This window comes from Oreochromis aureus, linkage group 22 (genome assembly GCF_013358895.1).
Source record: "Oreochromis aureus strain Israel breed Guangdong linkage group 22, ZZ_aureus, whole genome shotgun sequence".
In the NCBI taxonomy this organism is placed as follows: Eukaryota; Metazoa; Chordata; class Actinopteri; order Cichliformes; family Cichlidae; genus Oreochromis; species Oreochromis aureus.
The window spans coordinates 24156259-24168902 of NC_052962.1; the positions used below are offsets into that span (position 1 = coordinate 24156259).

The 12644-nt window shown below is 41.3% G+C and overlaps 1 protein-coding gene across 5 annotated transcripts in view; it reads left to right on the top strand.

The window, feature by feature from the left end:
- The first annotated feature begins 2328 nt into the window (after positions 1–2328).
- Positions 2329–12644, top strand: part of rbms3 (RNA binding motif, single stranded interacting protein) — a 301392-nt gene continuing 291076 nt past the window's right edge. For 3 of the 5 annotated variants that reach the window (XM_039605517.1, XM_039605518.1, XM_039605521.1), the window contains exons 1-2: positions 2407–2655; positions 5468–5656. In XM_039605517.1, the coding sequence (XP_039461451.1) occupies positions 5483–5656 (174 nt within the window). In that variant the 5' untranslated portion in view covers positions 2407–2655; positions 5468–5482. Of the gene's footprint in view, positions 2349–2406; positions 2656–5467; positions 5657–12644 lie in introns of those variants that run through there. The other 2 variants (XM_039605523.1, XM_039605519.1) reach the window with 2 other exon arrangements.

Sequence of the window (12644 nt, forward strand, 5' to 3'; positions counted from 1 at the left end):
GGAAATAGGCTCTGTTACTCACAGTTTTGATCCAAAGTCTCAAAGTGCCCCCTAGTGGGTCTTTCCTGTTTCTGCTCTCAAGGAGCTCTGGAAAACATCTGACCCCATAATAAGGTCTCTGTAGTTCACTGTGCTAATTAAGAGGGCACTTTCAACATGGGATCACAGGATAACACTCAGTGCCTAACACAGTTTGAGTGCATTAGCTGCTCTCTGTACCACAACAAACTGCTAAGTGTCTGCGAGGGTAAACTGACATCACAACACCAATTTACTGCACTGATTGTAAGACACACATAACCCCAGCCTCAGCACCACGCTATGCTCCGAAACACACACATTTACACTGAAATTACGCTAAAAACGGAGGCCTCAAAAGGCTACTCGATGCTCAATTTGGATGCCACCCTGCTGCAGCCAGAGCGATACTTGCATTTCAACACTGAAATGCAAAATCAAAGCCCAAATAGCAAATGCTTAATTCTTTTCAGTCTCTCGTGCTGTGATTCAAGCCGCATGGAGCACAAAGAAAAAGCTGGACAGCTTGCATACAGCAGCCTGCAAAGCGCTGCTGACTGATAATACACTCTGTCTCTCCATCTCCTCATAACTCCTTCCCACAACACAACCTGGCACCTTGTCCCACTGGCTGGCCCTGAAGGAAAACAATTACCAGAGAGGCGGAACAACAATACCCAGAAAACATCTGCTTGTGCCGGCTGGGGCCATCGACATGCCTGACTGTGTGTCCCTGCTGGCTTAGGCAGGGGACACATGCCTGGCTGAATATGGCTGATGGGCCCAAATGTACGAGGCCCCAGTCTCCTGCTCCTTGTGGCGCCTTACCCTCCGCCTGTTTGCCCGCCGATCCACCTGCCTTTCTGACTGCCTGTCTGCCTTCTCTGGCAGCGGCAGCTCTGTCAGAACAGACGAGGGTCCGCCTGTTAGAGCAGTTGTTCGTTTGGGTAAAATCCCTCCTGCTTGGATGAAACAGAGAAACAGTATGGCAGGATGAAAGGAAGGCAATGAAGATAGCACAGTGGACCTATATTATGCATATCTCACGTTATTGTCCCATCTTTAGGGCAAACAGTGAATCTGTCTAAAATACTACACACTGTACATTGTTTACATATAATAGCACCTACTGGTTTATTATAGTTGCCTCCACCACACAGATAGACTTACACTCTTTAATACTGGCACACAGATGATAGCATATCAGACACTTATCAATTTGGCTGTGATTTGGTTACCATCTTCTTCTTCTTTTTAACCTTTCATAATTCAAGCAGCAATGCATTAAGCATGCATCCTCTTTGTCATGCTCTACTCAGAGTTTATTGATTTTATATCGCCACCTTGTGGCCATCATTGAGGCTTTCTCATTATTTGTCCACAGTAATTCTCAGGAAATGTACGTCGAAATTCGCATAACAAATTTCAAAAATACAAGATAGATCGAAAGAAAAAGAAATCTTTTATATCAAATGTATTATGGCTTATTTTTTTCAATTTTTTTCCCCACTTTTATAGATTCAATAGATTTATCAATCACTGTTTTGATTGGATTAAAGACGGTGTGTGTCCAAAATTGAAGAGTAATATTTTAAAAATAATAAATAAATAATCAATGAAAGAAGGGTGACTGTTTAACAGCTTGTATGTAAGAATTAAATGAGATTAATTTGTGTTAGGTTACAGATTACTTAAAAAAAACATACCATAACCATATCGTTTCTTTTAGTCCTACACACTTACCCTATTCAGCCAAAACCAAGATCCGACTACTGCCACCGTGACGGTGATTATTATCATTTTAAAGTATCACAGCTTTGCAGTGCACACGTTACATAATAAATCTATTTCGACCTGCACTGCCTGCTTAGGTGTTACTGGCCCGGCTTCACCTCACCCCCAGCCGTGTAGGTCGGCCCCTCCCACTGTAACAGAGCTTTTGCTGCTTTTAAAAACTGTAGGAAATTTCTGCTTAGAAGACCTAAAGAAGGAAAAACATATCAATTGTTAGTAGAACTAGTAGTTATAATTAGCAGCTTTATTGTTCTCTCATTTAGTGCAGATTAGTATGTCTGCTTTCTTTTCGCCATTTATGCGAAAAAAGTGCAACATAGAGGACACACGCTACGATTTCAAATGGCTACATTTCTTATGAAAAATAACAAAAATTTACATTAACATTTTAATCTTATTTGCTACTTTTCAGTATGAAAATCGGCTTGCTTTATAGCAACTTTTCTACAACAGCGATGTCAAACGTCAGCTCTCTCGGATATTTCGAGGTGTACCTGAAGGCAGCATTTTTGACACGGGCTCGGTGTAACCGGGAGGTGGGTTTGTTTGATGACAGCTTGCGGGGACACGCCCGCCGTGACAGCAGCAGCAGCTGAAGCGGCTTGTGTGGCTTTGACATCGTGCATTGCCTCCTGGGCTCGAGCTGAGTGTCTCAAAGCCTTGCGGCTAGCTTTTGACGGAATAACTTCTCATACAACTAAATGAAGCGGTTGCCTGTTGTTGTGCCCCAGACTGCTGTGGCTTTTCGCGTCAGAGCAACAACAGAGATGTAAAGCAAGTTGCACTACCGCATCTTCCTCTTGATATGCTTCTGACATAACGAGGAGCCAAGAAGTGACAGAGGTATTTCGGCATTCTTTTGCGACTTATTTGTGTTGGTGTGCCGCTGCCGTTACGCTGTTGAAGCCATTGTAATATCACAGGCACGGCGCTAGGAGGGACAACCCCCTCGGGAGGATGTTTGTGTCGCTTGAAGTCGGGACGACGTTAGAAAATGTTTGAGTTGCTCTGGTGTGCATTAAGTGAAACGTCCACTGTTAGCTGCAGCTTCATTTTTAGCTGTAAGCGTGAACGGAAGACCTTAGCAGCTGAAGAAGAACTTTGAACACTGAATGTTGCACTGACCTCAGGCCTCACCTGCTAGGTGCCAAACATAGAGAGACCTGCAAGAGGTTTATGCTTTGACACGCCACACGCTAAGATAATCTTTGCAGAGTTAGTCACTTCTAGTCCCACTTAGTGCTTTTGTAGCCTTTCTGCATTCTAACAATTAAATGATAATACTCGAGGAAGATCTGCATCACAAGGGTTCATTAACGGGGACCAACAGGTGAAGTTCACCTGTGTGTGTCTGTGCCAGTTTTCACTAGGCTGCAGTGTTAAAATGCTCAGTGAAAGGTCCTTCAGGACATGTATTTATGAGGCAGCTCATCTCAGTTGCGAGAACAACCAACTGACCTCATAACTTATTAATGGCCCCCAGAATGCAAAATGAAGCAACTCAGATGCTAAACATCGACCCGATGCTGATTTCAGATCTGTCCTTCAAACGAGGTCACTTGTCTTTACTTTGTTTGTCTTCTGCTTTATTGTTCGGGGACTTGAAAAAACAAGTCCTCACTACTGAGATAATGCTTCCTTGCATGTACCACACTGTTGAATGACTTTTTTTTTGTTCTAGGTTACAATTTAAAACATGTTGTTTAATCTGAATTTTTTAAAAAAAACATCTGTCATTTATCCAGTTTTTTTTAAAGTGCTCTCAGTGTGACAAACACATACAGATGAGGAGAGAATTATTAGTCCCCAAACTGAAAGTTTTTCTCAAAATCTTCCCAAATACTTTTTAACAGAGTAAGCGATTTTCAGCATCCTATTTCTAAAAATATAGAACTAAAACAGAATAAAAACAGAATAATTTCTGGGTAAAAAAAAAAAAAAAAAATGACCAGGGTTATTAGCCCCCTGAAAAACTCACCTTTTTTTGAGCCATAGCACAAACCACTGCTGTGCAATGATGTGCTTTAACGTTGCTCAAAGCTTGTAAAATCTTATCTTCCAATTTACACACAGTATAAACACTTCAGCAAAGGTTTGAGCTCACACCTGAGAAAGCCTCATGACAACAACAAAATAAATCAGTTAACTCGAGAAAAAGAGTTGTTGATGCTCACAAAGGAGGAGATGGATATGCAAAGTTATGACACTGTTTCCAAGTGTCGACAACTGGAGTGAGAAGTATCATTAAGAAACTCAAAGAGAGCCACGGTGTACAGAACAAGCCCAGCAGAGATAGGAAGAGAAAGATTTCAAAGACTCTTGAAAGAAAACTAGTGATTAATGATGTGTTTAGACTCCAGAACAACTGCCAAGATGTAAGTGAGTGACTTAACCAAGTCTGGAAGAAGAAAATCACTTGAAACCTGCACAAGAGTGGACTGCAAGGTTGCAGATCAAGATAAACTCTGCTTTTGCAGAAGAGACGCCTTCAAGACAAACTGAAGAAAGAGAAACATTATGCATGCTGGAAGCACGCTCTTCCAGCATATAAAGGAGCTCTTTAGCCACAAAGACGCTTTAGTTTGGAGAAAGATGGGAGAGGTGTAAAACCCAAAGAACATCGTTCCCAGTCCCCGCGGTGAAACACGGCGGTGGGAGTATTATGCTGTGGGATGCTTTAGTGCATCTGGAACTGGGAATTTCATCAATGTGGGAGGAATCATGAAGAACGAAGGACATGTGAAGATTCTGAAAGAAAACCTCAAGCAGCCACCACCAAAACACAATAGCAACACAATGCATACGTTAGTCCTGGTGAAGAACGACTTCTATTAGAGCAAAGTGAATGCCATTGACTGGCCTGCACTATCTTGAATCCCATTAAGAATCTGTAGGGTGAGCTGAAGAGGGAAGTCCATGCCAGAAGACCACAAATTTGGAGGAGCTTGTAAAATTTGCCAAAAAAGAATAGGCTCATGATATTTTTAAACTTTTATGCTTTGTTTAACAGCACTTGGGTAATTCTCTTTATAAAATGACATTTTCACATGGGGACTAATAATATTGTGGAAAGTCAGAGGTTAGGTTAGGATACAGTACAGTGTGATGGGAAGGATAGCAAATCATTTTGTGCTGTGATATAATCATTATTATTAAATTTTAATTATTTCATTTGTAGCTGAGAGAATGGCAACCAGAGCCTGATGGGAATTTCCTTGACAGACCTTTTACTTGTTAACTATGACTGAGTGTCCTCAAATTTCCCAGTTAGTCATGCATGAAACCCAAATCCTAAAGGCTAACTTAACTAAACAGACTCCAGCTTTAATGCCTTTTAATATTAGTGATTACACCCGTGCCTTTATTGATATGAAATGTCTAAATGTCTCCCTTGTTTATGAAAAATTTAAAGATAGGATTATATCTACCCCACAGTTGTGTTTCAGTGATATTACTTATAATGCAGAAAAGCTCGAACAACTTCTATAATAAATACTGGAAATCGATAGTGATGTCAGACTGAGATATGTCTCAGAATGCAAACACTGGTGCAGAGATTTTGTGAAAACAACCATAAATTGTAAGTCAGTCCAAGTGTTTCATTTATCCACTCTTTCCGTCATTATTTTCTGCAATCTCGTGCTACCATTAAAAGGCACTGCAGGGGAAGATGGAGGTCCAAAGTGGTGTTCAGCAGCCTGAGCCCTGCCCTCTGGGCTCTCCTCGGTCAGGGGCCGATCAGCAGAATGAAATGGATGACAGACAGATGGATGCCGGTGGCAGGCCTTCCACTGACAACCACAGTAAGGATGCACAGCCGGCAACGCAGAAAGACGACAAAAAAGTGAGTTACAGGCTCCCACTGCTGCACATCTGCAGGCGCTGGGTCTGGGTGTGTCTGTACATGTGTATGTGTGTGTTGAGTGATGAGATCCTGCCTGTCTGTTGAGCTATGTGGGAAATATCCGGTACTTTGAGATAAAGAAACAGTGTGTTTTATTTTCCAGTGCTTAAAAGCCAAGTTGCATTTTTTTGCCAATACATTTTTTTTAATGTTGTGGGGCGTTAAGAAGAGCACGATGGATACTGGCAGCAGGCAGTATTAGCCGATCCTAGCTATTTGTTGATATATTGGTATCAGCAAATAATTTCTTGCCCAATAAAATTAAAATTTCGAAAAGTAAAGAAGAGACAGGCGAAACACCCTTCAGCCATGTTGCGAGTGTTGTACATTGTATTGTTTGCCCACCAGAGGGCGCTCTGCAGCTTACCTGCTTGCAACCCACGTGTTTGGAACGCCACAAACACAATAGAGCGTTAGGCAGGGCATGAATGAATGAATGAATAATCATAACTTGTTGCAACATTATAACACGTTAATAAGTAATGGCTCATAAATAACAGCTCATAAGAAATGCTTGGGAAATCTGCTTGTTTTGTGTGCCTGAAAGAATAAATATTGGCCAATGTCTTATGTTTAAATCCCTTATTATTAGTATTGTTCTTAAAACCCCTATATCGGACAGTGTCTAGTGTTAAGCATTATCAGTCCTCAATCATGAGCTTTGACACTTATCCAGTTCTGCAAGGACAAGTTTGCAAAGCATTGTTGCCTCAAAACTGTAGTTACTTTTGCTCTAATGCCTCAGTTGTTTTAAAGTGTCCAGTCAAAGCAAAATATCAAACACCGCTGTGGTATGGACCTGTAGAACTGCCTATTACTTATCAAAACCTAAGTGGATTGTGCAGTTCCCTCATGCGAGCGCTCATTCTCAAACATATCAACCCTCTGCCATTTTGGAGCCCTCTGCACGTCCGAGAGTGACAGTAAAATCCTCACTGGCTGTGCTCCATCTCAAGGATGTCAATCATGCTTCTCTGGCAGGAGCCAGAACCTCTTTCCGTCAATCAGCCCGAGAGGCTCTGCACGCCTCAGAGCAGAGAAGAGATAGAGGCAGAATAACCACAACAAATATCAAAAACATTCACTAGATGACTGGACTGACTGCTACTGGCAGCTCTGAATGGGTTGCTTGTCATGGCTTGCTGTATCAATTTTGAGTTCTTTGAGCAGACTTTGACTGTACAGTAATTAGGGCTGCCACAAACGATTATTTTGATAGTCGACTAGTCACCGATTATTTTTGCGATTAGTCGACTAATCAGATCATGCATCGATTGGACGTAAAACTTACAGCTTGAAAATATGTTAAACGTTTATTTTGTGACCCAGAAAGAATAATAAGAGTAATATTAAAAGTAACTAGCTGCCGCCATTGTTGACAACTGCGCTGGGCCGCACTATGAATTCTGGGACACAGCTTCTTCTTCTTCGGGGTTTAACGGCAGCTGGCATCCTTTACATGCACTGCTGCCATCTTCTGTTTCAGTCCGTTATTACACTTTTAAATCCTACTACTTATTCCTGCGTCTTTTGTGATCTTACAAAGCTTCAAACGACGCGTCGACTATTAAATCAGTCGTCGACGATTTTGATAGTCGACGTAATCGTGACTAGTCGACTAATCGTGGCAGCTCTAACAGTAATAGACATCACCCTTTAGGGTTTCCAACTTAGTGAGGTGAAAGGGCGTCTGAAGCATTAAACTAACATCAAAAACTAATAATCATATAATGCAGTTATTTTAGGTTGAGTTTCAGCTTGTTGTTACAGTAGCATTTAACTCTACTTGATATTGGGTATTAACCTGAAGGAAGTCTTTGCACTTATGTCTAAAATGTCTGCACAGTTTAATGAGTTAGGGGATTTTTCTGCAGCTGTGATCAAATAAAGCAACTATTACTTCAGTAATTTTACTTTCACATTTAATGCTAGCGGCCTCATTCTTGATGATCTACATATTTGATTTGGCGAATATGCCCTTTCTGATGCATCCCTCTGGTTTGTGACTGACACTAGGACTGCACTGGCTGGTGGCCCTTTGTGAGTCTTTGTGGACTAAGAGAAAGCATATAATAAAGTGATGATAAGAACTGTACTGCATGAGGAGTCAGGAGTGGCAGAGAAGTATGTAAGGGCAAGACAGTGGTGAGGTGTGCAGTAGGATTGACAGATGGGTTCAACGTGGGGGTGGGATTACATCAGGGATCAGCTCTGAGCCCTTTCTTGTTCACACCGGTGATGGACAGGTTGACAGATGAGATCAGGCAGGAGCCTCCGTGGACTATGATGTTCACAGACGACATCGTGATCTGTAGTGAGAGTGGGGAGGAGGTGGAAGAGAGCTTGGAGAGGTGGAGGTATGCTCTGGAGAGAAGAGGAATGAAAGTCAGTGGATACGTGTGGGAATGGGAGGGAGGGCAGTGGAACAGCTCAATTTAGAAAGGCAACGCTGACATGGTTTGGACATATGCAAGAGGAGGGATGGTGAATGTATTGGACAAAGGATGTTGAAGATGGACCTGTGCAATAATTGACCTGTAGCAAAAACACCCTTTGCTCATGGAGCTAGTTGCTTTTTCCCCCCAGTTACCGCTGTGACAAATTCTTGTATAAATTGTAATAGTGCAATAGTACTGTAGGATAACAGTCTTTGTGACCATGCAAACTTAGGCGACAGTTAGATTATGCTCACTATCTGAATTCTTTCAGGTGGTTCATTAAAGTCTCTTATCACAGTCCTTTGACATACACATGAATACACACCCTCTATAAGAATGAATAGAACATCACCTCCTCCCTTTGAGGTATTCAGCACAATAAAACCATTAGAATTTCCACACATACATTGGTCTACCACCTGCAGTTGGTGTGAACCTCAACTTATGCCTTTTAAATCCAACATTGACTCATCCATGTCTGCTTTTATTGTCTACTGACAAATCAAAACCTTTGTACAAATATCTTACATTAATGGCTGTAATGATAAATGTTGCCACCTTGGAAGGCTGAGTGCAGTCTGTTAATGTTGAACAGGGGCATTTGTCAGTGTTTGGCTGTTTGTGCTGCACTGTGAAGCAATGGGGCATGAAGGCTTACATTTCAGAGAGCAGAGGTTTTCTAACAAGCTCACAGTGGCAACATTAAACATTAGTTTTTAATTTTACTGTGGGTGTTTCCACATAAGCAGACAACAAATCACAACATGCAACAAGACCACTTTCGCTGTCATTTAACCTTTTTCTAATTGAAGAAAGCAGAAAGTGGGCATTTTTTGTCCTTTTTTATTTTTTCTCCATTCTCTGTTGTTAATTAGCAGAGTAGATAATTCTAATAAGTGGTGCATTTTCACAGAAACATCGCCTGGGGATCGTGGGTCCCACCGACACTGGCCTGACCAACTGTTTGGCAAGCAGGCCACTGCGGCCGTGAATTCATCGATTCCTCTGGAGTGTTAATTCATCAAGGTGTCATCAGTGGAAATGGACCACTGCTCTGTCCTTGTTAAAGGGTGCTCGCCTCTCGCCTGCCCCGTTGTTTATTAGTGATACATCATACAGAATGAGGTGACACAGTTTGACCTGTGGGCTGAGGCTTAGAGCTGCGGTGGCATATAAGGTCATCATGAGTTCAGTCAGCTGTTGCATAAAGGTTAAGGAAGTTAGGTGGCAAAAGTATATTTGCCTGTTTGAATCCCCAGATTGACCCTGTATTCCCAGGAATAAGAAAGTAAAGGTTTAACATTTGTTTCAACCTGATGAAAAACCCTTCAGTGAGCAGTTAATCCCAAGCTTTTATTTTTAATTTTGCATACTACCTGTTCTTTTTGAGCAGGCCATTTTTCAAAAAGAGCGTTTAAAATGTCAGACTGAAAGGTAACTAACATAGCTTGCTACTTACTTCTGCAGACAGCCTTTTGTTTGGCGCTTTGTTTGGACATTTGTGCACAGAAGAGACTCCAGCTGTTGTAAGGTGTCTTTCTGCTAAAGGTCAGCTGATGACCAGACAGTCAAAAGTCACAGCATCTGATCCACCCTCGGCAGTGTGCCCAGCTGTGTATGGAGTAACTGACTAATGTAGGCAGTGTTCAGACCATAAATGGCTCTCTGAAATGGCCCGTCAGGAGGAACGAAAAATTAAAAGCGCCCATGAATAGCCTCTGACAAGAGAGAAAGAAAAGTCTCAGCTCAGCACCCACGCATTTTGTAAAAGACACACAAGTGTTGATTCATAATGTGCTGAATCTGATCGTGCACTTAACCCTAAAGTGGTCCTGCACGGATACTTGCTGTGCCCTTACCCCCACGTTGATCCGTGACACTATCTCAAGTGCAGTCTGTGACCTCTAAACGACCCTGAGGGATTCTTTCAGTTGCATCCCTCACCATGATGAATCGCCTCGTGCGTATTATTCTCCAATTAGCTCTGTTGAAATCTCAAAGCATCGGCCCACCACTGCTGATGAGCACCAGTGCTGATTTGAAATATTGCACTAATTGGTGTCATAACAGCCTACTGACCTTTAACTCATTAACTGCACTGGAAGCAAAAATAAGTCTGCAGCGCAAAGCCTATGACTGCTTGTAGGAGTTAGCTTGCTGAGCATGCAGTTTTTATAATTGTTCTCTACAGTTTTCTAAAGGGGCCGTCTACGTGAGTGTGTTAATGCCTGTACCTGTGTGCACTCTATTTTTTACGGACAGTTTATTTTATCTCTCATGAATGTAAAACAGACCGATCTATTCCTCCCTCGATGTGGTAATTTGTGTTTTCTTTCCATTAGAAATGAGTCACTGGGGAGTGAGCTTTTATGCGTGGAGTGGAATAGTCGTACCAGTGATTATTGCTGTTATATTTGATTACACAAATGACAAACATTCAGGAACAGAGGAAGCAAATTAAGTTAAATTGCTTTGACTGAATTTGTGTGCACTTTCAAATGAACGATCCGAAAATTAAAATCTGTGCAAATGTTACTGGCTCCAGATTTGAATGAATTTCATGTTTGCTAAACTGTTAAATCAACCTGAGCGAGCTCAAATCAGGTAAGTGGAACTTTCTTGACTTTGTGATGACTTGTCCAGATGCTGTTGGTGCACTTGCTTAATTACTTCTTGCTCATCGTGATTATTAAGATAACTGTAAAAAAGCAGATGGCATTGCTTGGCAATGTGGCTTCAGCTGCAGTGTGAAAGCTTGGGATGTCTTCTGTTTATATATATTATTACCTGCGGTGCCTCTTAAATATTGAAGAGTATATTTAAACAGCTTTATAAAATAATTTATTCGATTAACATTCAAGTTCAGCACAATCCAGTGAAAGGTGATATAATAGGTAATGTATCAAAATGCAAACCAATGTGAGGAAAGTAAAGTGAAAGTTTTTGTCTTCATCAGCTTTTGCTGGATTGAACTGAGTGCAGTGAGTTGAGCCAAATATGGACCGACATCCTGAGCACCACCTCCGCAACCCCCCTTCGTCCTACACTCTACAGATTACCTTGGCGGTAGCTAGCGGGGCCCAGATAATTACCTTGTGTTATTTCTCCTCCCACACTTTGCTTTTGAACTTGTAGCTGCCTGGCTGCCTCAGCTCTAATAGCATCCCGGCATGCCATCGATCCCGCACCCTTCCTCCGGATATGGAGGGGTAGTGGAGGTGGGCTGATGGTTGTGGAGGGAGGAGGGCTAGCCTGTCCCAAACCTCTGCAGGTTTCCTAAAGCGCAGGTTAATCAAAATGCCAGCGTGCCTTATCATAGAAACAGCACAATGTGCAAATAGCTGTAATATGCACATTAAACAGCACATTACAATGTGCTCTTTGCAAGTGGATAAATTGAGAACTGGCACCTTGTCAAATACTACACATTCACACATACAAATGGCTTCCAGTTTTTTTCCCCCATGCAACAAATTAAACCTGCTATAACTAAATGGCTTCCTGTGTGAAGAGTGCAGTTATGGCAGTTCAAAGACCTCATAATAGTGACCTTTAAAAAGTCTTTACTGCTTTTCTTTCTTTCTTGCTGTTTTTTTTTTTTGTTGAGAAAATTAAAATCTGCTCAGCTGTGTCAGGAAAGTAAAATAAATTGGAAGAGTGGTAGCTATAATAGTTTTAGATATGGTGTGATGTTTTAATCCTTTGACAGCACAAATATTCACTGCCACGCGCCAGAGCATTTCAAGGAAAGTGTCTTTAGAGACAGTTGCTTTGCAGAGAGGTGAGTATGATGGCAGAGCATCTCAAGCAGATGTGGTAATCTCATTACTGTAATGCATCCCTAAGTATTATAGGAAGCTGCTTTTTTAAAGCTAATTTGATATATAAAGTGTATTCAGAAAGCATTTTGTCTGTTATTCTTTGGAGAAAGAATAACATAAAAATAATGTCCAGATTGAATAATGAAATATTTGGTAATCCTGCTCTGTTCTGTTTCACGAGCAGACCTGTATCAAGATAGACAGGTTGACTTGTCAAACAAAGCTGTAACTAATAGCATCAGTAATAGCTCTATTTCATTTTGGTTTACTGTCAGGTCTTTGGGAAGGTGCCTGCTGGCTTACTGTCATATTGGCACAGGTAGATGAAGCTTTTTTTATTGTTGCTTCTCCTCACACTTGTGAGTGTGTGTGTCTCTTTTCCAAAGTATGTGAATATATAGAATATGCAGCTTCCAATTTGACTGTACGGACTTTCTAAAATAAATTATTAGACAGTAGAAAGCATAGGTGTGAATAACTTGATGCTGGCTGAATTTTGTGTTTATGCAGTTCAGTGTCACACTTGAATAGAACATAAAGGCGCACAATTAATTGAATTTTAATCTCAATCACGATTTTGACTTCCCAAAATTAAATTAAGATGATCGAGTGATATTAAAAATGTGTCTTCCACCAGTAAGAACGCAAAGAAAAAGCAAATCAAGTTCT